Source organism: Microcebus murinus, chromosome 7 (genome assembly GCF_040939455.1).
Source record: "Microcebus murinus isolate Inina chromosome 7, M.murinus_Inina_mat1.0, whole genome shotgun sequence".
Lineage (NCBI taxonomy): Eukaryota > Metazoa > Chordata > Mammalia > Primates > Cheirogaleidae > Microcebus > Microcebus murinus.
The window spans coordinates 99,208,811-99,234,953 of record NC_134110.1 but is presented as its reverse complement, the minus strand read 5'-3'; the positions used below and the strand labels follow the sequence as shown (position 1 = coordinate 99,234,953).

At 37.0% G+C, this 26,143-nt stretch overlaps 1 protein-coding gene across 1 annotated transcript in view; it reads right to left on the bottom strand.

The window, feature by feature from the left end:
- Positions 1-12,278: 12,278 nt before the first annotated feature.
- The window catches only part of LOC105859457 (lipoxygenase homology domain-containing protein 1-like), a 31,118-nt gene continuing 17,253 nt past the window's right edge, over positions 12,279-26,143 (bottom strand). Inside the window, exons 3-5 of the mRNA XM_076005347.1 lie at positions 25,777-25,855; positions 16,030-16,111; positions 12,279-12,375 (exon numbers count right to left, since the gene is read on the bottom strand). Coding sequence (XP_075861462.1) covers positions 12,279-12,375; positions 16,030-16,111; positions 25,777-25,855 — 258 coding nt within the window. The remainder of the gene's footprint in view (positions 12,376-16,029; positions 16,112-25,776; positions 25,856-26,143) is intronic.

Sequence of the window (26,143 nt, the reverse complement as noted above, 5' to 3'; positions counted from 1 at the left end):
ATCAGGCCAGGTAAATCTCTGTCCCTGTCATTTGGGTAAGGAAGATCGAAGCTCCCTGAAAACCTATCCCTCATGTACCTTGGTAGTTAAAGACACTCCCCATTCATTTCCAATCATTCATTCACTTATTCGTTTATTGCTAATTTTTACAATATGTGATACATACAGTGCTTCAAAACAATGAAAAGCATAAAACGACTCCTTCCTACTCTTGCCTTTCAGCCTCCGCACTCCCATCTCCCCGTGGCCACAGATAACCTTTTTGGTTTTTGCTCGTTTCTTGTACACCTTTCTGTAGTTTATTTTTATGTTTAATTGTGAAATATAACATTAAGACAAGTGTACATAAAACACACATCACGATGCACCAAATGTGGCCTATCCATAAAATGAAATAGTATTCAGCCTTAAGAAGTAAAGAGATTCTAAAACACGCTACAACATGGTTGAACTTTAAATACCTTATGCTTAGCAAAAGAAGCTAGACACAAAATAGCAAATATCGTATGATTCCATTTACATAAAATGTTCAGAATTAAGCAAAACAGGAAGTAGACCAGTGGTTACTAGGGGCTAGAGGAAAGAGGAGAATGAAGAGATATTGTTGAATGGTCACAGAGGTTTTGTTTCAGATGATGATAAAGTTATGAAGTTGTATGGTGATAATGGTTGCACAGCATTGTGAATGTACTTAATGCCACTAAATTGTACACCTAAAAATGGTTAAAATATTTACTTTTCTTAGGGGGGGGTTACAAATAAATTCTAACAAGTAGGCAAATTTGCAAATATAGAATCCATGAATAATGAAGATCAACTGTACAATAAAATGCCAACTTTTATGTTATGTATATTTCACCACAAGAATAAATATGAGCAGTGTAAATAATAATTATAAAATCAACATTCATGTAGCCATCAAAACAAGCCAACAAAAGAACACCATCACTTGCCTAGAAGGTCCTCTTGCAAATTTCCCCAGGTGACCTCCTCTCTTGGGGTCACCATCTTCCTGACCTTTTTGGTAATAATTTCTAAAACTTCAAAAAATAGTATTTTACATATGATATATATACTAAAAATTACATACGAAATTTTTGCCTGCATTTGACTTTTAAATAAATAGAAATACATTTACATATTTGTGTTTCTGGCTTGTTTTGCTCAACATTATGTTTATAAAATTTATACATGGAATTGAGATGTCTAGAGCTCATTACGTTTTCTTACTGTTTTATGCTCAATTTTTATGATGTCCATGCATATCTGAAAAGAATGCACATTTGGCATTTGTTGGGTGCAGTGTTTTACATGTCTCTATTAGATCCTTTGTTAATTGTGTCATTTAAATTTTCTATATCCTTAACTTTTTTTCCTATTTATTTTCCCAATTACCAAAGAAGTGTTAAAAATCTCCCAATACTATTATATATCTGTTTAGTTTTCCTTGCCCTTTTTTATTTATATAATTTCAGACTATATTATTAGTAGTATTACTTTAAAATTACATTAACTTCTCAATGAATTAAATTTTTTCACCAACTTATACTTGTTTGGAAATTTTATCCTGTTCTTCTTATTTCAGTGGCTACACTAGCAATTCAAACATACATACCTAATCTGATACCTTCATCCTCCTATTAGGTCATGCAAGCTCTTTAGTGCTTCACTTGCCCTCATCCAACTAAGACATACATGCCATTTGTTTCATCCTATTTTAGCTATATCTCATTTTATTTATAAGCCAATATTCTTATTTCAATGCAGTCAATGTTATTTTAGATGTGCCTACATATTCTCCCTTCTCCATGATCATCTTTCCTTCTTGCCTCTCAGTTCTTTCCTCCAGAATCATTTTCTTTCTTTTGTTTTTTTTAACTTGACTATACTGTCACTTTTTGTTTTTAATTTTTATTTATTTATTTATTTTATTCCTTCATATTATGGGAGTACAAATATTGTTAGGGTTACATATCTTGCCCCTGCCCTCCCTACCCCACCCCACTATGCCAGAGCTTCTAGCGTGTCCAGCCTCCAGGTGGTGCGCACTGCACCCACTGTGTAAGTACATACCCTTCCCCTCCACCCCCTTCCACCTACCCACTTCCTGATTACAGATTTTTTTCAGACATTTTAGTTACAATGTATATCTTTATCTCTCCCTAAAAAGGGATAGAGGTAATCCCTTCCCCCCCCATAATGTTCACCACTTCCTTAAAATGTGGGTCTCCCCTCCCCAAATCCCTGTTGAACACTACCATTTTTTGAGCACTGTAGTTTTAGTCAATCAGTACCAATTTGATGGCGAGTAGATGTGTAGCTCCTTTCCCAGATCTTGTCTTGTCTTGCTTTGTATTACAGGCTTAAGCTTATCCAGGATAGCATAAATGGTGCTAGCTCACTGTCATTTATTAGGATTGAGTAATATTCCATTGTGAGCATATACCGCATTTTAGTTATCCACTCATGAATTGACAGGCACTTGGGTAGTTTCCATGACCTTGCAATAGTGAATTGTGCTGCCATAAACATTCAGGTCCAGATGTCTTTATAATAGAGAGATTTACATTCTTTGGGGTAGATGCCCAACAATGCTATTACTGGGTTGAATGGTATTTCTATTTCTAGCTGTTTGAGGTATCTCCAAATTCTTCTCCACAAAGGTTGCACTAATTTGCAGTCCCACCACAGTGTAAGAGTGTTCCTGTCTCTCCACATCCTCGCCAGCATTTGTTGTTTTGGGATTTCTTAATACAGGTCATTCTCACTGGGGTTAGGTGGTATCTCATTGTAGTTTTGATTTGCATTTCTCTAATGATTAAAGATGTTGAACATTTTTTTATATGTTTGCAGGCCATTATTCTGTCTTCTTTGGAGAAGTTTCTGTTCATTTCCATTGCCCATTTCTTGATGGGGTTTTTTGATTTTTTCTTGTTTATTCTTTTAAGTTCTAGGTAGATTCATGTTATTAGATCTTTATCAGAAATGTAAAGAGCGAATATTTTCTCCCACTCTGTGGGTTGTCTATTTGCTATAATGATTGTTTCCTTGGCAGTGCAGAAACTTTTTAATTTGATCAGATCCCATTTGTTTATTTTTGATGCAGTGGTGATTGCCTTGGGGGTCCTCCTCATGAATTCTTTACCTAGACCAACATCTGATAGGGTTTTCCCAACCTCTTCATCTAGGATTCTTAAAGTTTCATGCCTTAGGTTTAGATCTGTTATCCATCTTGAGTGAATTTTTGTGAGAGGTGAGAGGTTGGGATCCTGATTCGCTCTTCTGCATGTTGCTAACCAGTTTTCCCAGCACCATTTATTGAAGAGAGAATCTTTTCTCCATAGTATATTTTTGTCTGCTTTATCAAAGATTAGGTTACTTATTGGTTTCATCTCTGGAATCTCAGTTCTATTCCAGATATTGACGATTCTGTTCTTGTGCCAGTACCAGGCGGATTTTACTATTATTGCTTTATAGTACAGCTTGATGTCAGGAGGACTGATGCCTCCCAGTTTGTTCTTTTTACTTAAGATTACTTTGGCTATACGTGTTTCTCTGGTTCCATACAAAGTGAAGAACTATTTTTTCTAGATCTGTTAAGAATGCTGGTGGTATTTTGATGGGGATTGCATTGATTCTGTAGATCACCTTAGGTAATATTGACATTTTAACAATATTGATTCTACCAATCCATGAACATGGTACATATTTCCATCTGTTTAAATAATCTGCAATTTCTTTTTTTAATGTTTCATAGTTCTCCTTTTATAAATCTTGCGTATCTCTCACTAAGTGTACTCCTAGGTATTAATTTTCTTTGGGGATATAGTAAAGGGTATTGCATTTTTGATTTGAGTTTCTGCTTGATGGTTCTCAGCACATATGAATGCTTCTGATTTGTGTATATTGATTTTATACCCTGAAACTTTACTGAATTCATTTATCAAATCTAGAAGTCTCTTGGAAGAATCCATGGGGTTTTCAAGGTATAATATCATATAATTGGCGAAGAGTGAGAGTTTGATCACAGCTGTTCTGACTTGGATGCCCTTAATAACTCTCTCTTGCCTGATTTCTATAACTAGGACTCCAAGCACTATGTTGAATAGGAGGCAAGAAAGTGGGCATCCTTGTCTGGTTCCAGTTTGAAGGGGGAATGATTTCAGTTTTTCCCCATTTAGGATGATATTAGCAGTTAGTTTGTCATAAATAGATTTGATAAATTTAAGGTAAGGGCCGTCTATGCCTATTTTGTTAAGAGTTTTTATCATAAAATTATGTTGGACTTTGCCAAATGCTTTTTCTGCATCTATTGACAGAATCATATGGTCTTTGTTCTTGCTTTTATTTATAAAGTGGATTGCATTTATAGACTTGCGTATGTTAAACCAGTCATGCATCCCGGGAATAAATCCCACCTGGTCATGGTGAATTATTTCTTTGATGTGCTGTTGAATTCTATTTGCTAAAATTTTATTTAGGATTTTTGCATCTATATTCATGAGGGATATTGGTCTGTAATTGTCTTTTTATGTTGCATCCTTTCCTGGCTTTGGTATCAATGTGATATTGGCTTCGTAGAATGAGTTAGGCAGAATAACTTCTTTCTCAATGGTGCGGAATACTTTCTGTAGTATAGGTATGAGTTCATCCTTGAATGTTTGGTAGAACTCTGAAGTGTAGTCATCTGGCCTGGGACTTTTCTGTTCGGGGAGGTTTTTAATTACTGCTTCAATTTCTGAGCATGTGATTGGTCTGTTCAAGAACTCTGTTACCTCCTGGGTGAACTTAGGGAGGTTGTATGAGTCCAGGAATCTGTCCATTTCATCTGTAGTTTCTGGGCATATAGATTTCTATAATAGTCAAACATAATGTTTTGTATTTCTGTGGAGTCTGTTGTGATCTCTCCTTTTTCATTTCTTATTGAGATTATTAGAGTCCTTTCCCTTTGAGTTCTTGTCAGCCTAGCCAGAGGGCCATCAATTTTGTTGATCTTTTCAAAACACCAGCTTCTGGTTTTGTTGATCTTCCATATAATTCTCTTGTTTTCCATTTCATTTAGTTGAGCTTTGATCTTAGATATCTCTTTTCTTCTGCTAGGATTGGAATTAGTTTGCTCTTCTTTTTCCAATTCCTTGAGTTTATTCACTAGGTTGTCGGTGTCTACTCTTTCTGTTTTTTAGATGTGAGCATTTATTGCTATTAGTTTTCCTCTCAGATATGCTTTTGCTGTATCCCACAGGTTTTGGTAATATGTGGCTCAATTGTCGTTTTGTTCGAAGAAGTTCTTGATTTCCCTCTGAATTTCTTCCTTGACCCAATAGTTATTCAACAGTAGATTGTTTAGTTTCCAAGACTTAGTGATATAGTGTGTATTTCTGTTAGAATTGAATTCTAATTTTATACCACTATGGTCAGAGAAGGCACATGGTATTATTTCTATTTTCTTGAATTTTTTGAGATCTGCTTTGCAACCTAGTATGTGATCAATTTTGGAGAAGGATCCATGGGCTGCTGAGAAGAATGTAAATTCAGCTTTATTTGGGTGGAATGTTCTGTATAGATCTGTAAAACAAAGCAACAGGACTTCACCCATCAATATGGATGGAAATCTTACTCCAATTTCTATCCTCTCAATAAACGTAAATGGTTAAAACTGTCCTCTGAAGAGACATAGACTGGCAGAGTGGATAAAATTCCACAAGCCTAGTATTTGCTGTATACAGGAAACATATCTAAACCATAAAGATGCCACCTGGCTGAAGATCAAGGGATGGAAAACTATGATCCAGGCAAATGGAAGTCAAAAGAAAGCAGGGGTAGCTATGTTATTTGCAGACAATATTAGATTCAAATTAGCAAAAGTAAAAAAGGATAAAGATGGCCACTCCATAATGGTGAAAGGGAAAATCCATCAAGAAGATCTAACAATTCTCAATATTTATGCTCCCAATGCAGGAGCACCCAATTACATAAAGCAAACCTTGTCGAAGCTAAATACCACTTTAAACAACACTACCATAATAGCAGGGGACTTCAACAAATCACTAAATGAATTGGATAGATCCTCCAAACAGAAATTAAGTAAAGAAATAAGGGACCTAAACAAAGCTATTGACCAGAATCATTTTCTTTCTGCCTGAAGAACTTGCTCTAGCATTTGCTTTAGTAAGGGACTACTGGAAAACTCTCTTAGGATTTTTGTATCTGGGGGTTTCTGTGTTTAAAAATATGTTCATTTTTGACTTCAGAGAAAATACATTTTTTCTCTGGTTGGAGGATTTTAGGTTATTGTAACTTTTCAGCCTTCTCAAGATATTACTCCATTCCCTGGTTTCCTTTGTTGATCTTGAGACTCTTCCTGCAAGTGTACATTCGGCTTCCTTGAAGGTAACTAACTTTTCTCTATGGCTGTTTGTTAAATGTTTTGTATGGTTTTGGAACTCAGCAATTTTACTATGTTAGCTGTAAGATGTGGGATGTTTTTATGGGTCCAGTTTGAGATTTATTGGTCTGCTGGAAATTGAGAATCTGTGAAAAGATATTTTTCAACACTTCTGGATACTTCTCAACCATTATCTCTTCAGATACTCTCTCTGTACCATTATTTGTGTTCTCTTTTTCTATCAATCCAATCAGATATATTGGAACTCAGCATTTTATCCTCAAAGTCTCAACTTATCTTCTATACACATCATTTCTTTATTTTTCTCTGCTACACCCTAGAAAATTCCTTCTGATCTATATTCCAGTTAACAAACTTTCTTTTCAGCTGAGCCTAATTTGTTGTTAAACACATAAACATAGATTTAAAGTTTAAGCATTGTATTCATATTTTTAATTTCTGTATGTCCTTTTTTGGTTATTTTTTTCCAATACACTAGATTAATTTTACAGTTTTCTACTCCAGCAGATATTTTTAACCTGTTGCTTATTTTTTTTAACATAGTACTACATATTTTTAAAAAAATAATCTATGTTGACAATATCTAAAGGCTCTGTGTCTACTATCTTATTTCTGCCAATGCTTCCTTATTTTAGTTTAAGGCTTAGCTGGGGAGGTGGGGGTGGTGTTTGTTTGTTTACTATATACTGTTCATTTTCCTTGGCAAATTATTTGTGGAGGCTCTGAGGCAACGAAAGAGACATTCCCCACTCAACCTTCCTTGACACGGCTTCTGCCCAATCTTAGCCCTCCTTTCTGTTGGGTTTTACATAGGTGCCTGCTCCAACTATTATAAATAAAAAATATAGCTTTTTTATTTCCTGGTGGGCCACACACCCTTTGGACATGGATTTCTGGTGGCACTTTATACAATTTGCCACAACTTGGCCTCTCAAACTTCTGTGTCAGCAGCTTTTGACAGGCCATACCATGTATTGGGAATTTTGCAGATGTCCACTGCCTCGTGCTTTCACTGCAAGTGGAGACTAGACATTTCCCATTCTCTTGTTGATCTGGGTAAGAACAGAAGGGGAAAGAGTCTTTTGTCTGCCATCCTTATGCTCATACTGGAAACAAAGTCCAGTCTTCTATAAAAGTCAAAACACATCAAAGAACTTATACTGGTTGTACTGATATAGGAGGAGAAAGAGAGAGGGCTTTGGAGAAGCAACAGGGTAAAGAAGAGAGATTTTCATCCACCAGAAGAAAAGAGATCTGTGAGCCCCAGAGCAGTGGGCTCTCCATGAGTTCTGTTATCTTCATGGAAGGAAAGATCTGGAAGAAATGCAAACTTCTAAGGAGAAGGCTCCTGAATAGCCCAGAAAGGAAGAACCTGAGGTGTTCAGCTTCTCAGCCTTGCTGAAAACTCTAGCACTTTGTGAGTGGCCCAGAAGTAGAGAGAGAATATACTGAACCAGGGACAGTGATAGACTCAGGGGAGAAGCATTTTCCTCCCTTTCCCGACAGAGCATAAGCCTCTAGGATTCTGTTGCCCTTCGGAAAGGAGAAACATGCCTCAATTATGTTTGAGAAGGAATTTTCTACTAATCTGTGTGATGGAGATTTGGAGCCAGACATTAAGTTGACATATGGAAAACAAAAGAAGTATTATTTGTCATGCTTCTGAGTTTGTGAACTAAGATTCATGCCCACTATAAAAATGATGATTACAATAAGAGAGGAAGGACTTGACTGTACAGAAACATAGAGGATGAGAAGCCTTAACTCTGATGCTGAGAACTTCAAGCTTGATCTTAGAAAATGAATAGCTTTCCAGGCAAAGAGGGAAGAATCTTCCAAGCAAACAAACCAATGTGAGTAAAGGCCTAGAGAATGGTGTACTTGCAAAGTTTCAATCAATTGATGCAGATGAACTTGTAAATATTAATGTTGACCCTATAATCATATTATTGCCATATATATAAACTTAGTAATCAATTTAATTAGTACTGTCTAGCCATCTTAGAGGCATGGAAGAAAGGTCCAAGGAGTTTGATGTTATGTTCAGAGGACTTCACATTCTTTGTGGTAGAGAATCCAGATTAATTTCTGAACTTGAGGGCCTTTGCTCAGTATACTGTATCCCACTGCCTGAATGAACTGAAATGAACCTGCATGTTAAAAACATCAGACTACTGGGATATGGAGGAGGGCCTTCTTTGCAGTGTCTCTCCTTCTAAAAGTAACTTGAAATGTGACTATCTAAAACTATTACCAGCCCTGATAACTATAGTATAAACCTAACTCTGGTGGACTTTCTGGAAAGCCTCTCTCCCCATTCAAGCAATTAGTTTAGCTCTCTAAGACACTATATTACCTGTAGCCACAAAGAAGTTACATCATCATTTGCTATATAATAAATGTATCACTTAAATCTGCTTGCAAAGTTTGTGTAAAAACACATTGGAACTTAGGCCATCCCCATCATCATTGCACCATTACTGTAACTTGCTGGTTAAAATAGAGGATTTATCCCAGCAGATAAAAGTGCTGTTCACTCCATCTTGCCCTTACCCCAAGCAAACCTGTGAAGACACAGGGATTGTGCTAGAGTAACAACTGTGCTCCATGAATTGGGTCACATTCTGTTTCTCATCCTTGTTTTTGCTCTATTTCCAAAGGATATGCATGTCAGGTTTCTGGATAAGAGTATTGCATTGTTCTCTCCACAAGAAAACAAAAATGCTTCTTTCCACCCAGCCTTTAAGAATCTATTTTCTACTTTTGTGCTGTATACTATCAGTAATTTTCTGCCTTCTCTGAAAACCTAGAAATAAATATGGCTTGTCTGCTCATTTTCCAGTTTCAGGGAATAGCCACTGTATAAGGGCTTGGACTGAGACAGTTCCAGAATCTGGATAACGTCTAAGCAATGAGCACTCTGAGAATGAAATAAATGAGAATCAACACAAAATGATCAAATTGGTATTTACACCACCTCTCTACTCAGCAGAAGGACTGTAAATGTGCAGCTGGACAGAACCAGGAAACAGACACCTCTATTCTGAATAGTGGGGGTGGGGGTCAAGATTATGTTCAGAATTAAAATATTTTATTATAGGAAAGTCTGTAAAAAAAAATTAGAAGCTTGAGTGTGATTATTTGTGAATACTTATCCCACACAAACATAAACTGAATCGAGTATCATTTAATATTCCAGTTATTAAAAAGGTGTATTGTGTCATAAGGCACGGATGATTCATGTATTTAACAGACACGGAGCACTACTATGAGCAGGCAGCATGCCAAGAACGTAATACACGAAGTGGAGCACACGATGATCTCTCCGTCCATGGGCTTGTGCTTTAGCAGAGAGCCCTGCCATGCTGTTGAAGCGTGCATTGCCCACCCAGGTCCCCACCGGAACACCGGTCCCTCTGCGGAGAAGGGGAGATGGCTCTGCTGTTTGCCAGTTTGTCCCCAGTACCTGATTCTGTGCCTGGCACACACACAGGAGATGCTTAACAAACTTCTGCTCAATAACAGTGTTTATTCTGCTCCGTGCTGGACACCAGGAAGTAAGTGTCATCAAGGGTTAGAGGTGATTCTCCAAGCTGTCCCACAGCCTGGATGAAATATAGAAGTTCCTCCTTATCTGTGGGGGATACGGTCCAAGAATCCCAGTGGAGCTTGAAACTGTGCGTAGTACCGAATGCGACAAACAGTATGCACGAATTTCTTTTTTCTTCAGGGTTTCATGGGCTGAATGTAGAATATCGTTCTTAATGTAGATCTTAGCAACCTCAGCATACAACTTTTTTTTTCTTCCCTTATGAGGTCAAGAACTTTCACCTTTTCACTTAAAGGAAGCACTTCACAACTTTTCTGTGGCATATCTGAATTGATACTTCTCTTGCGCTTTGGGGCCATTATTAAGTAAAATAAGGGAGAGTTGGACACAAGCACTGCCATCCTGCCACAGTCGATCTGGAAACAGAGACAGCTACTCAGTGACTCCCAGGCAGGGAGCGTCCACACTGTGGAAATGCTGGACAAAGGGAGGGTTCATGTCCCAGAGCACAGAGTAGGGCAGCATGAGACTTCATCACACCACCCACAATGGCATGCAATTGAAAACTTATACATTTTTTATTTCTGGAATTTTCCATTTAGTACGCACAGTTTCAAACCCTGGTTGACCTCTGGTGACTGAAACCTCGGAAGGCACAGCCAAAGATAAAGGGGGCTATTGTACTTACTTTTCTTACCCCTAGCTTGGTTCTGTTGGCCACTTGAGAAAAAAGCTGTATTTAACCACAAATCACTGAAGCTCTATTCTGCACGTGTTTTTATCCTCAGGTGAAAATGTATGATTTCTATGGACTGGATTAGTTCTTAGTTATGGACTGGTAAAAGGGAAGCCATGATAACAACAGCTTCCATTTATTGAAATGTTATTTACTGACAATTATATGCCTCAACAAGAGTTAAGTATTACATAGGTATTCATTCTTAGTGCTTTTCCAAATTTTGAAATGTTCACCACTGGATATTTATAAGATAATTTTAGGCAGTATACGACTAACAAAAATTTTTTAGATATAGATTTATTTTAATGTGTTTTAGGAAAAACAATGTAATGACGTATTAAATCAGTGATTTCATGGATATTATGAATATGATTCAGGATGAAGCTAAGCTCTCCACACTCTTAAATACATCTAAACACAGTTCAAAGAAAAAAGTGTTAAGTATATAATAGTACAAGTACTACTGCGCATGACAATAATCGTGGAGGTGCTCAGTGAGATTGACTCCTTGGGTCCTTCCACGTGATTTCATGAGTTACTAAAAACACAGGGAAGAAGGCAGGAGGCACAGTGTGTGCGTGTGTGTGTGTGTGTGTGTGTGTGTGTGTGTGTTTGGGGCTCTGGGGTCAGACTCCTGGCTCTTCTGTTTATCTCACTCTCTGAGCTTGGACAAGTCACTTGGTCACTTGGCTTTTCCATGTCTCAGTTTCCCCATCTGCAAAATGTGGGTATTGATAGTATCTACCTCATAGTGGCAGACTTGAGAGTCAAACACAGGTGTCTTGGCTGTCAAAAGCCACCATGAGCTCTCATTGGCTGGTGAATGGGTTTTATGTCGTGTGTAATTTGAAGGACTGGCAGAAGCTGCCTGTGCCACTGGGTTGACAAGTATTCAAGGGGGAAAAGCGATTAAGGGATGTAAGACATCTGCCTGGACATGCATTCCCTGCCTCACACTCTGTTGCTGTCCACCTGCAGCCCCGTGACCGGCTGCAGAAGACCCCAGCAGGCACACAAGGACCTGCAGGAAGTGCGATGGGAACACAAGGTAATCCAACTGGTTCGGTTCTTTCTACATTTTCTTATTGCTATTATGGTCATACTGAGAAAGACATATCGTTTTCTGAGAATAAGACTTCCACTTTAACGTATGTTGCATAAAAGTATTTTGCATTAATCAAATGTTATTGGGCACCTTTTCAGTTACTTTCTACAAAGGCTACCTATTTAAATGTTTTAGTAAACATAGTAGTTGTTGAGATTTTCTGAAAGAAAAAGGAGAAGTTAGAGGAGAGGGAGCAAGAGGGGGAGGATGAAGAGGAAAAAGAGAAAGAGGAGGAGTTCAAGGAGGGGCGAAGGGAGCAGCAGTATGTGCACCCCAGGTATTGTAGGACGACCTTGGCCAGTTGTTGGCCGATGCTGCCAGTGCATTCTCCCAACACTGGAAGTTCTCAAAAGCACTGAATGTGCCCAGCACAAACTGACCCTCCCCGGGCATTTGCTCCAGTCCAAGCAAAGGGCAGACGCACCATCACGATCAGACTTTTGAAGCATAGTGGAGCAAGGGCCCCAAGTGGGCCCTTTCAGGAGGTGACTGATCCAGTTTTTCCTGCACTGTGGCTGCCTTCTGGTAGCAGTTCACACTCAGTCTTTCCATCATCTCGGTACTCGTCTAACCATCTGCCATGGGAAGAGGGAAGATAATTAACATGAGAGAGTATTAAAAGAAGACACATTACTTAGAAGGAAAAAATATGAAAAGGATTTAAAGAAGCCTTCAGAGAGAAGCTTACATTTTTAAAAAGCATTTAAAAATTTTTGAAAAGCAAGCCACATCAAATTACCTTTAGGAGTCCAACCTCAGCCAATCTTTATCCTATACTCAAGTTTCAAGGTCATATTGGTTCATTCTAAAATTTTGGCTTTTAGAAAAGTCCTATGGTAACATCACAAACATTATAATATATCTTAAATTGGAAACATTTCTCATTTGGACTTTCCCTAACGTTGGCTGTTATTTCTCTCCTGCCCATGTGACTAGGAGGTGTATACACTGGCTAAATCCTCAGACTCTAGAGCAGCACCCTTCAAGAGAAATAGAACATAAACCACATATTGTAAAGAAGTAGCAAGAAAAAGGTAAAATTAATTTTAGTATTTTTCATTTCCACAAATTCAAAGGAATATCATTTCAACATGTAATCAATATAAAAATTACATTACATTCCTTTTTTATTCTACATTTTTGAAAACTGGTATTTGTCTTACACTTATGGCACATCTTAATTCAGAATAGCCCCAGTACAGTAGACACAAGTGGCTTGTGGCCCCCCCTGTGGGACAGTACAGTTCTAGAGTCAGACGTACTTGGATCTGAGTCCTGACTCTACCAATTATGTTTGGATAAGAAAATTACTCTCCTTGTGCCTAAGGCTTCTTGTCTGTAAAATAGAAGTATCACAGAGTCTAGCCATAGGTTTGTTGTGAGGATCAAATTCGTTCCAGTGTGAGGTTCTGGTTTCATCATGAAGCCTGTTCCTTGGTAAGAGTTCGAGAAATGCTCGTGATGCATGTCCTTCTGACCTTCTCTCCAGCAATACACAGGACGGGGTGGAAACCTCCGACAGTCCACAACAGCATAGACCCCTCTAGGTTTTGGTTATTTTTAAACTCCACTATAAAGGTATAAATGACTTCTTTCTCAGAGACCCTTTCTTTTCTCATAATTATTAATAGAAAGGGATTTGAGATTAAACAGTTGATATGTTTTGCTGGGGAAGACAGTAAAACCTGTGTCTTCTAAACTCTCCAAAATCTACATAGAATTTTCTGACAAAACCATTTTTTAACAAACTTAGTATCTTATGCAGGTACCTCTTTCATAGAAGATAAGTCACAAAATCATGGTGATACAATAGAAACAACATATTGATAGATACTACATTAAAATTTTCCACAGTGCCAAGGGACCAGGAGACCTGCTCTCTCACTCATCTATGAGTTGTGCATGTCATTAATCTTTTTAGGTCAATTTTCTCATCTGTCAAAGCATAAGACTGAATGTTATCTATGGTTTCTTCTACGTCTGATGGAATAGCAAGAAGGCTTTTTTCTTTTCTTACTTATGTGACCTTGGGCCCTCAGGGAAAACGAGCAATGAAAGCTGTTAACTTTTACTGCTACAGTAAAACTAATGACAACAGTGCAATGATAAGCCTGTGTGCAGTTTGTAATTATACAATATAGTATAATCTAATAAAACATCTTAAATATCTTCACCTGCATAATTTTGTTCCTATAAATCCAATTTCCAAAGTTTGTAATTATTCTAAAATGTAGGAATAAGTCACCTCCATCTTGACTTCCACTTCTTTGCTTTGCCAGTGAAATTAATTTTGGCTCTGAAAAGAATGTGACTATTATCACCTGCTCTTGATAACTTTTGATTTTGTTAAATATGATGCATTTAGAAAAATAATAATCTTTTATTTATTCCTTCCTTATTTCATAGTTACTATCATATCCAGAGCAATAAAACTATATTGAATTAAACATAGCTTCATATGATACCAAATATCTAGACATGGTATGGAACCAAATATTATATATATGATGACCAATATAGTAGTCATTAACCATATGTGTCTATTGAGCATTTGAAGAGTAGTTAATACAACCAAATAACTGAATCTTTTTATTTGATTTGACTTTAATTAATTTAAATTTAATTAGCTATATGTTGCTAAGGGCTAACATATTGGACTTTATAGATACATATTTTTCTAAAAACTAAAAGTTAGTCAATTATTTGGAGAGCTCTAAATCCTTGACATAGGTCCTAGGAATAAAGGTAAGTTTTCCCCCTTCATTTGTGTGTATAGTATTGTATCCGAAGATTTATTTTTTAATCTAAAATTGCTTCTATGATAATAACATTTACCATCATGGAGCCAGCCGCTAACAATCACAAGACAGTTCTGTAGATAGTTTAATGTACATTATCTCAAACAACTCTACAAAATAGGTGTCATTACTGCCATTTTACATGAGAACAAACTGAGGCTCCCAGAGCTAGTCAGTAATGATGTTGTAATTCAAATGTAGTTCTAAAAAACTTCAGTCTTTGCTCCTTGAACTCCTCACTAATTAATAAGATTGCTTACAAAATAGATATAATGTCTGTCCTCAGAGCTTAAAGTTTATAAAATGACAATAACTACCATGCTTCACATGCATTTTAAATGAGTGTGTATTGAGAAAAGAAACAGAAGATCAGAGAAGTGTTACAAATTTTGTTCATGTAAAATATAATAGAACTTGGTATAGTGCCTGACACCTATCATGTATGCAATATTTTTGCATAAATGAATGGATGAATAAATTAATGTACACACTGCATGAGTTCTCTAGATTCCAGGAATGTGTAATCTCATGGACACCTTGACCTTTGGGTCTTCACAGCATACATAAGTCTCTGTCATGGCCCTTAGGACGCTAACGTTTGTTCTCACATGGAAGACCATGGGTTCTTGAGAACAGACTGGATTGCCTTATTGCTAGATCTCCAATGTCTACTCCACTTCTTCATATGGTAGGTGGCCAATTAGCATTTGTACAATGACTGGATGAGTCTACATATCCTATAGATTAATTAATAATGGAGGGAAACTAATTTTATAATTTCTAATTTTTGTGTAATTTATCTTAAAGTGTATTTGTTATTCATAACAATTTTATAAAGTAGATAGGGAAGATTTAATCACTCATCAGAAAATTTTGAAAACTGAGAATCAGTTTAAGTGATTTACCTATGACCACATAGCCAAGGACTTATAGAGCGCCTCTTGCAACTTGATTATATCATATCTATACCACATTAGTATAATGGATTAGAGTTCATAGTTCATATGCATAACTCCATTTGGGCTTAAATGACTCAAGTGAACTGGGAGGAACAGGTATCATTCATGTCTTACATATGAGGACACTGAGCCTCACAGAAGTTGAGAGTAGTACCTGAGCTTGCAGAACTAGCAAGGATCGTAGCAAGTATTTGAGAAACAGAAATGGGAACCATTTTCTAAGTCCTAATCCAGTTTTCACTCCATTTCAGCATGCTTTTCCAGAAGAGAAAAATATTAGGTATAACAGAGAAAGAGAGAATAATTAGTGCTGATAAGGAACAGCTTCCTGTGGAGAGAAGCCTTCAGCTCTGGTTTTAAGGAGGGAATGATGTCCAATGGCTGGGAGGAGGCATGCTGAATGACACAGCTGGAATGAATTGGACAAAGGAGTGCATAATTTTGCATAATGATGTGTAAAGTAACAGCATACCTGTTGCATGGAAACAGCACCTCTTGACTGCTATCTTCCCCTTCAGACTTAACAACAATACTCTCAAGATACCATCCATTACCTGTGTAAATTGACAAAGAAGATTACTTTAACTCTTCAGCATAAAATATACTAGCATTGTGATTTTATTCATAGACTCTCCAAATGGTCCTTTTTAAGTATGTTTGTCAGGTAATTTGGATACAAAAATATGTACCAAATTATGCCAGCAGAGAAATGAAAGCATGAATGAGCAACCTAATTCCTCAGAGTAGTAGAAGCAGAGGAAAAGAGAAGATTCCCTATTATGGACACAAACTCTCTATAAAATTCTAAAAAATAATTATTTAAAAGCACATGAACCAAGGAGAAAGAAAGAAGCAAATTCACATAAATGTGTTTCAATTATATTAAGTTATAGAAGATTCACACATTTAAATAAGAATGGCAAGTCACAATCAGTCATCATTCTTAATGGTGAAAATTTAGGAGTTATCATTGTTTTATGCACTTGTCAGTGCAATTAAAAAAAGAAAAAAGAAAGAAAGGAAAGAAGAGAGGAAAGAAGGGAGAGAGAAGGAGGGAAGAAGGAAGGAATGAAATAAGGGGAGAAGGAAGAAAGAATAGAAGTGATAAGTGTTAGAAAAAAAGAAACAACTATCATTATTCAAAGTTGATATGACTTACTAAATTAAAACCACAAATAAATTACAAAAAATGGAAGAATTAAGAGAAATGAGAACGATGATGACATTGTATAACAAATATATATAAATCTAGTGCATTCTACTGGCCAAAAAGGAAGGGTTAAAAAACATAATTAATTCAATAAAAGTTTCAATATTGAATCACCACAAAAATTTAAGATTCTAGAAGTAAATCTAAAAACTGATGTATAATTTATAGAAAGATTATCCAAACTTAAGGAGTGACAGCAAAGAAGGCATAAACAAATGAAAAATTACCCCATATTCATGAGAAGGAAGATATTGTAGAGATATCAGTTTCTCACAAACCAATCTAAAACTTCAGTGTAATTAAATCAGGTTCACCATAGGATTTCACAAAAAAAAAAAACAATAACAGGCTGATGATAAAATTTATGTGGATGATAAAGGCCCAAGTATACCACAAGCACTTCGGACCTAGAGTAAGGGCAGGGATTCACCCTACCAGTTAGCAACACTTATCGTAAATCTGTACTAATTAAGGCAATACGGAATTGGTGCTGGCTTGGAGAATTTGACTATGGAACAGAAAAAAGAATTCAGAATTGACCTACCACATTTATACAAACTTGACAGGCAGCCTTGTTCAGCACAGTGGTGTGAAACCATAAAAAGGCCTGAGACCTGAAACCATGCCAAGCCATCTTGATAATGTGGAAAAATTATGATTATTTGATTACTTGTAAGCAAAACATCAAAAACTGTCTTACTGTGACTTAAAAATGTATACACAGACATAGCACATCTTATATTTTCCTGGTTAGAGCTGGACCCCATACTATTAAGTGAAGTTTCCCAAGAATGGAAAAACAAGCACCACATATACTCACCAGCAAATTGGTATTAACTGAACAGCACCTAAGTGGTTACATAGGTGCTACAGTAATAGGGTATTGGGCAGGTGGGAGGGGGGAGGGGGCGGGTATATACATACATAATGAGTGAGATGTGCACCATCTGGAGGATGGTCATGATGGAGACTCAGACTTGTGGGGGGAGGGGGGAAACGGGCATTTATTGAAACCTTAAAATCTGTACCCCCATAATATACCGAAATAAATAAATAAATAAATAAAAATTTTAAAAAATGTATACAAACATGAAAAAAATAGCAACACTAAACTTTGAATTTAAAACACTAGAAACATTAAAAATTTAAAGGTTTTATTTCTTTGCAAAATTAAAAAAACTTAGGAATAGTTTGAAGGGTGCCTGCCTTCTTTTTCCCCATCATATAATTTATGCTCTTTTCTATGTCTTAGCAAATTATCAAATTCCTTTCTAAGTTTGAATCAGCTTTCAAAATCTTATCCCCTTTGTGCTTTCAATGTCATAAAATATTCCTAGAGTTCCTTTAATGGGAAGTGTTTACTAACACCTTCACCCTTTTAGGCACGACCACTTTTCCTTATTTGCGGCATCAGTTCCCTTCACTAGGTTCCTCTGTGTGTCCAAAGTCTCTCAAATGGTGGCAGTGTCAACATCCCCAGCCATACATTTCTTCTAGAACTCCACTTGTGTTAGATTTGAACTTCATTTCTGGCATTATCACTTTTCATTTCTTTGATGCACTTTCATCTTTTAATTACGTATTGTCGTGAACTGCTACAGTGTTCATCACTGGTAGACAGGGAGGCAACACAACTAAACACTTTTCTGTCTGTGTGTGAACTAACAACAGACCCACAGTGACCCAACACTAGCAGACAAATTTTGAAACAAATGATGTGACTGGTCAGTGATCAGAATGGGCATCTATTATCCATGTTGTGATTTGCAGACTCAAAAGCTGTCAGCAAAGTTTGTATTTCATACAATTACAGTCATTGTAGCATGGTAACTGAAATTGAACTATGTTCTTAGGGGACTTGCATTATTTAGTTAAATCATTGTAACTGAAATTTGTGGATATGGAAACATTGCAAAGCAAGGGTAGCCTGTATACAATAAAGATGACTTTGTAGAACACTCGGGTAAACATGGAATAGTTGATAAATGTGGTGGTACAACTGGTTATCCAAATGGAAAAAAAATTAAAGTGTATTAATATTGTACTCAACAGCAATTACAGATGGAATAAATATTTAAATTTTAAAAACACGAGATCCTATATCACCATTGTTTCTTATAGCTGAATAGTACTCCATGGTATACATATACCACATTTTATTAATCCACTCATGCTTTGATAGGCACTTGGGTTGTTTCCATAACTTTGCAATTGTGAATCGTGCTGCTATAAACATTCAAGTGCAGGTGTCTTTTTTATAAAGTGTCTTTTGTTCTTTTGGGCAGGTGCCCAGTAATGGGATTGCTGGATCAAATTGTAGATCTACTTGTATCGCTTTAAGGTATCTCCGTATTCCTTTCCACAAGGGTTAGACTAGATTGTAGTCCCACCAGCAGTGTAGGAGTGTTCCTATCTCTCCACATCCACGCCAGCATTTATTGTTTGGGGACTTTTTGATAAAGGCCATTCTTACTGGAGATAAGTGATATCTCATTGCAGTTTTGATTTGTATTTCCCTGATGATTAGAGATGTTGAGCATTTTTTCAAATATTTGTTGGCCATTATTCTGTCTTCTCTTGAAAAGTTTCTGTTCATGTCCCTCGCCCACTTTTTGATAGGGTTGTTTGGTTTTTTCTTGCTGATTTTCCTGAGTTCTAAATATATACTAATTATCAGCCCCTCATCGGATGTGTAGCATGCGAATATTTTCTCCTATTCCGTAGGTTGTCTGTTTGCTCTTGTGACAGTTTCTTTGGCTGTATATTTTCCTGGATAGTGCAGGAACCCATTCTACTAAGTGAAGTATCTCAAGAATAGAGAAACAAGCAACATATGTACTCACCAGCAAATTGGTATTAACTGATCAAGACCTAAGTGGACATATAGGAATAACATTTATCGGATGTCGGGCAGATGAGAGAGGGAAGGAGGGGATGGTATATATATACATAATGAGTGCCATGTGCACTGTCTGGGGGATGGTCATGCTTGAAGTTCTGACTCAAGGGGGAGGAGGGGGCAAGGGCAATATATATAACCTTAACATTTGTACCCCCATAATATGCTGAAATTAAAAAAGCCATACTTGGTAGGGCAGTTAGGGACAGACTGCTGCAGGAGCTGGCTTAATTAAGTGATTTGGACCATCATTAAATCTCTAGACATTCAGTGGAGGAAGAAATCAGTGTGATGTGGATGTATCATTAAGGAACTAGATTTTAAACAGCCTGAAAGTATGAGGAGGAATTGCATGTCAGGAGCATAGTTAGAAATAAGTTGGTCAAGTCCTAGAGAGCAGTAAGAGGTATATTTCTAGTGACAGCTGGGCAATATTTGCATGCAAAAAGCAAGTATTAGCCAGTAGGATTTTAAATTTAAAAAAATTAAAAAAACAAAACTTAAAATATATGTATGTGAATATAGAAACTTACAGTCACACATCACTTAACGATACTCAGGATACATACTGAGAAATGCACTGTTAGGTGATTTTGTAGTTTTATGAACATCATAGCATGTACTTCCACAAGCCTAGATGGCACAGGCTACACACCCAGGTTATATGGTATGGCCTATTGCTCTTAGCTACAAACGTGTGCAGCATGTTATTATACTGAATACTGTAGGCAGTTGTAACACAATGGTAAATATCTGTGTATCTAAACATAGAAAAGATAATGCATTGTGCTACAACATTACAATGGCTATGATGTCACTAGGTGATAGAAACTTTTCAGCTCCATCATAATCTTATGGAACCACCATCTTACATGTGTCCCGTTATCTACTAAAACACTGTTATGTTGCACATGATTATACATATATATTAATATATAAAATATATATCTCCCTCAATATATATTTTATATATATATATATATGGAATACCCTAGGGGTAGAGAAGACTTTCTTCAGCAAGACACAAAATGTGCTGATTGTCAAAAATAATACCATATTGTTAAATTCAACTACATTAAAATCAAGAATTTTAGTCATCAAAATATACCACAAACTGGAGAAGATGCTGTGGCAGTCTCTGCTAGATGCTCTCTCATTCTGGAATTTCTACAGAGCTGGAGCCCACTTTTCCCAGATGTCTTCGCAGCCATAGACATGACTAATGTCTTAGTAACGAAATGTGGCCAGAAGTCCTGTGTGCAGTTTCCATCTCACTTGCTTAAAAGACTCTCCCTCTATTCCATGTACTGTGACTAGGTCTGACCACACAAAGGAGCAGGAGATTTAGGTGATGGGACAATCACAAGATGGTTGGACCCTGGGTCTCTGGCAGTCAGCCGGGCAGAGCTATCACAACCATTCACTCTGTGGCTAGTACCTGAGTGTGAGATAAGCTTCTATCTTTTTAAAACTATTTTTGAACACTTTTTTGCCTTTAAATATTATAGACAAGAACATGTATTTCCACAGAAGAGGAAATTCAATGGACAATAAAGAGATCAAATAATTCTCACTCTTCCTAAAAATCAGGGTAATGCAAATTAAGGCCACAATGGAATACTGTTTATACCCACTTAATAAAGGTAAGAATTAAGTGTACCAGGCGTTGGTGAGAATATGACATGATAGAAATTCTTATACATCATAGGTAAGAGTAAAACTTAGTATCACTTTTGAAACAAGTAGTTTATCCTATAAAAGCTAGATATGATCACACTCATCGGCCTAGCAATTGACTTCTCTGGATTTACCCTGGAACAGAGTTTTCTCAGCCTCAGGACTGTTGACATTTGGGCCCAATAATTCTTTGCTGTGGGGCTGTGCTGTGTGCTGTAGGAGAGTCAGCAGCATCCCAGGACTCTATCCACTAGCTGCTGGTGGCACTCCTTGCCAGTTGTGACAACCAAAAAAAGTCTCCAGACATTGCAAAATGTCCCTGGGGCAAGGGGTGAGGTGCGAATTTGCCTCTGGTTGGGAATCACCTCCCTAGAAGCACTCTTGCTTCTGTGCACTAGGAGCCATAACAAGAATGTTTGTTTAAGTTTGTTTGTAATAGTCAAACTGAGAACAAAAAAACTGTCCATTAACAAGAGATGGATAGATTGATTATATGTAATTATGCAATAGAACATGCCATAGTGGTGAAAATAAATGATCTATTGCACTACATATGAAAGAATCTTGAGTGGAAAAAGGTCATGTCACAAAAGATGTCATATAGCACATCGCAATTTTTACAAAACGCAAACTATCAGAGCATTTTCAAGTAAGCCTAAGTGATTAGTAAAGACTTTTTCTTTAAAAGCAAAGATTTTAAAAATCAAGAATAAACAAGGTTATCAGTGTGGATACTTCAGGGGAGGGGATAGTAGAAGTAAATAAAGGCAGAATCACTGGTCCTAGTGTCCTTCTGGACTCAGGTCCCCTTGCCAAATGGCACAATACCCCTCTAAAGGTCACTTTCAAATATTTATCATACTTTATCCTAATTTAATATAATTATTTCACATGTGTCTGCCACCACTGGACCTGCCTGTGAGCACAGTGACCCCCTGCACCTTGTGCAAGTGCTGCCACCCAGCAGGCCTCAGCAAATAATGCTCATGTTGAAAAGTAGTCTGACGGCAAATTCAATCAGGATCCTGAAAGTGCTCATCTTGAAACAAACATAAAAGAACCAAATTTTTGTTTTATTAATCTTCCATACAGTTGTTTTATTAGTGATTTAATTTAGTTCTGTTTTGATTTTTATTATTTCTTTTCTTCTGCTGGGTTTAGAGTTGGTTTGCTCATCCTTTTTCAGTTCTTGGAGGTGATTCATTAGATTGTTGATTTGTGATCTTTTTGTTTTTTGGATGTAGGCATTTATGAATATAAATTTTGCTCTCAGAACTGCTTTAACTGTGTCCCACAGATTTTGATAACTTGTGCCTCCTTCATCATTTAGTTCAAAGAATCTTTTGCTCAATCAGAAATGAAAAAGGAGAAATTACAACTGATAACATGTATATAGAAAATATCATCTATGAATACTATGGAAAACTCTATGTATATAAACTTACAAACGTGGAGGAAATGGACAGATTCTTAGAAACACAAAGCCTCCCTAGGCTCAGTCAGGAAGAAATAGAATTCCTGAACAGACCAATATCAACTACCGAAATTCAAGCAGCAATGAAAAACTTTCCTAGAGAGAAAAGTCCCAGACCAGATGGTTTCACACCTGAATTTTACCAGACCTACAAAGAACTGTTGCCTATCCTGAAGAAATTATTCCACAGCAGTGAGAAGGAAGGAATCCTCAACAACACATTTTATGAAGCCAACATCACCCTGATACCTAAACCAGGTTGTAACTCCAGTGAGAATGGCTTTTATGAAAAAGTCCCGAAACAATAAATGTTGGCATGGATGAAGAGAGATAGGAACACTCATACACTGTTGGTAGAACTGCAAACTAGTCTAACATCTGTGGAAAGCAATATGGAGATGCTTCATAGAGCTAAAAGTAAAACTATCATTTGATCCAGAAATACCATTACTGGACATCTACCCAAAGAAACAAAAGACATTCTAGGAAAAAGACATCTGCACTTGAATGTTTACAGCAGCACAACTCACAATTGAAAAAATGTGGAAACAACCCAAGTGCCCATCAATATATGAGTGGATTAATAAAATGTAGTATATGTGTACCATGGAGTTCTACTCAGGCAATGAAAACAGTGGTGATCTACCACCTCTTGTATAATCCCGGATAGAGCTGGAACCCATTCTACTAAGTGAAGTATCCCAAGAATGGAAAAACAAGCACCACACATACTCACCATCAAATTGGTATTAACTAATCAACACTTATGTGCACATATGGTAGTAACATTCATCGGGTGTTGGGCGGGTGGGGAGGGAGCAGGGGATGGGTCTATTCACACCTAATCGGTGCAGTGCACACCATCTGGGGGATGTACACTCTTCTAACTCTGACTTGGGTGGGACAAAGGCAATATATGTAACCTAAAGATTTGTACCCCTGTAATATACTGAAATAAAAATAAACAAACAAGCATACATATTTCTAATCACTCAGTACCTCTTGGAATCTCTGGTTGTGGGCCCAGGTGTTTATTTTATTTGTTTTAAGATACTCAGATAATTCTTAAATATTCTGAAATTTTACAAACTTTGCTGCATATTTGGGGTAGCTATAGACACAAATGTATCCATGTTAAAAGAATAATGTTTCCCATGGCTTCTTTGTAAAAATGGGAAGAAAAAGAATCCTTGAGAATTTCACTAAAGTCTTTCCCGTACCTGCACAGGTTTTTGTTAAAAATATTTCATTGAAAAAATTCAGTATTTTGGAAGTTTGTTGCTCCCTCCATTAAAGCTTTTTCTATATGAGTTAATTATCTCCAAAACATATTTAAAATTACAATGTCCCTTTAATTTTTCCTTCTGTCATTTTTATCCTCTGGGTCAAACAACCAGCCAACCCCTTCAAACAAAGCCCTGTCTCTCCTTTACCTATGACAGTGACTGCCCTTTTGTTGTGGCTGCTGCTGTCCCTACAGCACCTCAACTTGGGCATTTTAGGGTACGGGTTGGTGTTATAACAATGTTTCCTACCCCTATCACCAAGAGGTATCTCAGAGTAATTTCTAAACACTAGAGCCTGGTGAAGCCTTGGGTTTCTGATGACTGCCCTGCTCTGAGCCCTGCCAAAGTGTAAGACTGTGACTGTAATCACCTATCCTGCACATCCATGCACTGTTTGCAAAGGAGGCTGGTGCAAAAGCAGGAAATCTCCACCCATCATGGAAATAATCTAAAAGGCACAGCACCCTACAGTGGCACCTTTCTGCAGTAAAACCACCCTATGGTAACACTCCTCTATAGTGACACACCTCTATAGTGACAACTCTCTGCAGTGACACCCCTCGAGAGTCACAACCCTCTGTAGCAATGGCCCTCTACAAAGAGGTCCCTCTATGGAGACATCCCTCTACAGTGACACTTCTCTACAGTGACATCCTTCTGTAGAGACACCTTGCATAGAAGGCAGTCCGTTATGTCATTCTTTCCTCAAACTCTTATTCCTGCTTCTTTGTAATCAATTCCTATATATGATCCTGAACTCATTTAACTGTCTATGTTCTTTCTGTTCACTGTCACCTTCCATTTTCTGCTTCCTTTCCCTTTGGTTTCTGTTGAAAACACGCAGTCTTCTTTCTTGCCATGGCCATTTTAAGCTCTTCCCATTCCTTTTAAAGAGCTCATTGGAAAGCATTTCACTGATTTAAATCCATTCATTCAATAAATGGTTACTAATTAAACTATTTATATTGCCTGTATGAGGCACTGGGAGAATGAAGATGAATAATACATAATTTCTAGCTTCAAAAAGCTCAAAATCTAGCAGAAATAAAAAAAAATATATAGTAATAATGTAATAAAATGGCTTCAGTACTATGATATAGTTAAAATATATAGCTGTATTTTAGCAGTAACGAATACCAGGTTCTAGAGCCAAACAAACTGAAGTTTGAATTTAATAGCTCTAGGAGAAACAGTGAAAAAAGATACTAATGAAGTGAAATTGACAGGACTTAGATGATAGTCATCGCAGACAGAATTCGACAAGGGGAAGGGAGGATCAAGGATGATGTCTGAGTCACTGGTGTGCTGATTGTGGCACACAGGACCAGGGCAAACACATCTGCAGGATGGACACATGTCAGATCCAACTGTGAAGACTGCCTGGAGGTCTGGAGCTCATACACACACACACACACACACACACACACATACAGACACACCCAACACACACACTAAAGCTTTTGTCTTCCTAGGAAATTTCCTTCATAATAATAAAACCATGTGCTTTTGTAAGGCATGTAATAAACCTAACCTGACAAAACTTCACTTAACTATAAAAGAATTATATTCTCATCTCAATTTTATATGACCTGTACATTTTTCTTTCACCTGCCATTCATACTATTTCTCATACTTTTGTAAAACAAGCTTCTTACCATGAAACTAAATCTTACCTGGACCTGTCCCATCATGACTAATTAGAACTTTCTTCAATTTTCCAAGAGACACAGCTTTGATGGAAAAAATATCAACCTGTGTAATAAAGAAATAAACTCAGTGACCATTTAGATATTTCCTTTCTCTAGAAGAAAAAATAGTATTTTTATCAATACTATATAACTATTAATATATTACTATATATTGCTACTATACTATTATTCTTACTATTACTATAAAAGTTACCATTTAATATTTTATACGCAAAGTTCTACACTATGCTTTGTGGGAGACATGCAAACATGTAGTGTGTAATTCTTGCTCTCCTGAATAATGCAGTCTAGTAAAAAGTTTTATAAAATGCCTTTGGGAATGAGGAAGCTT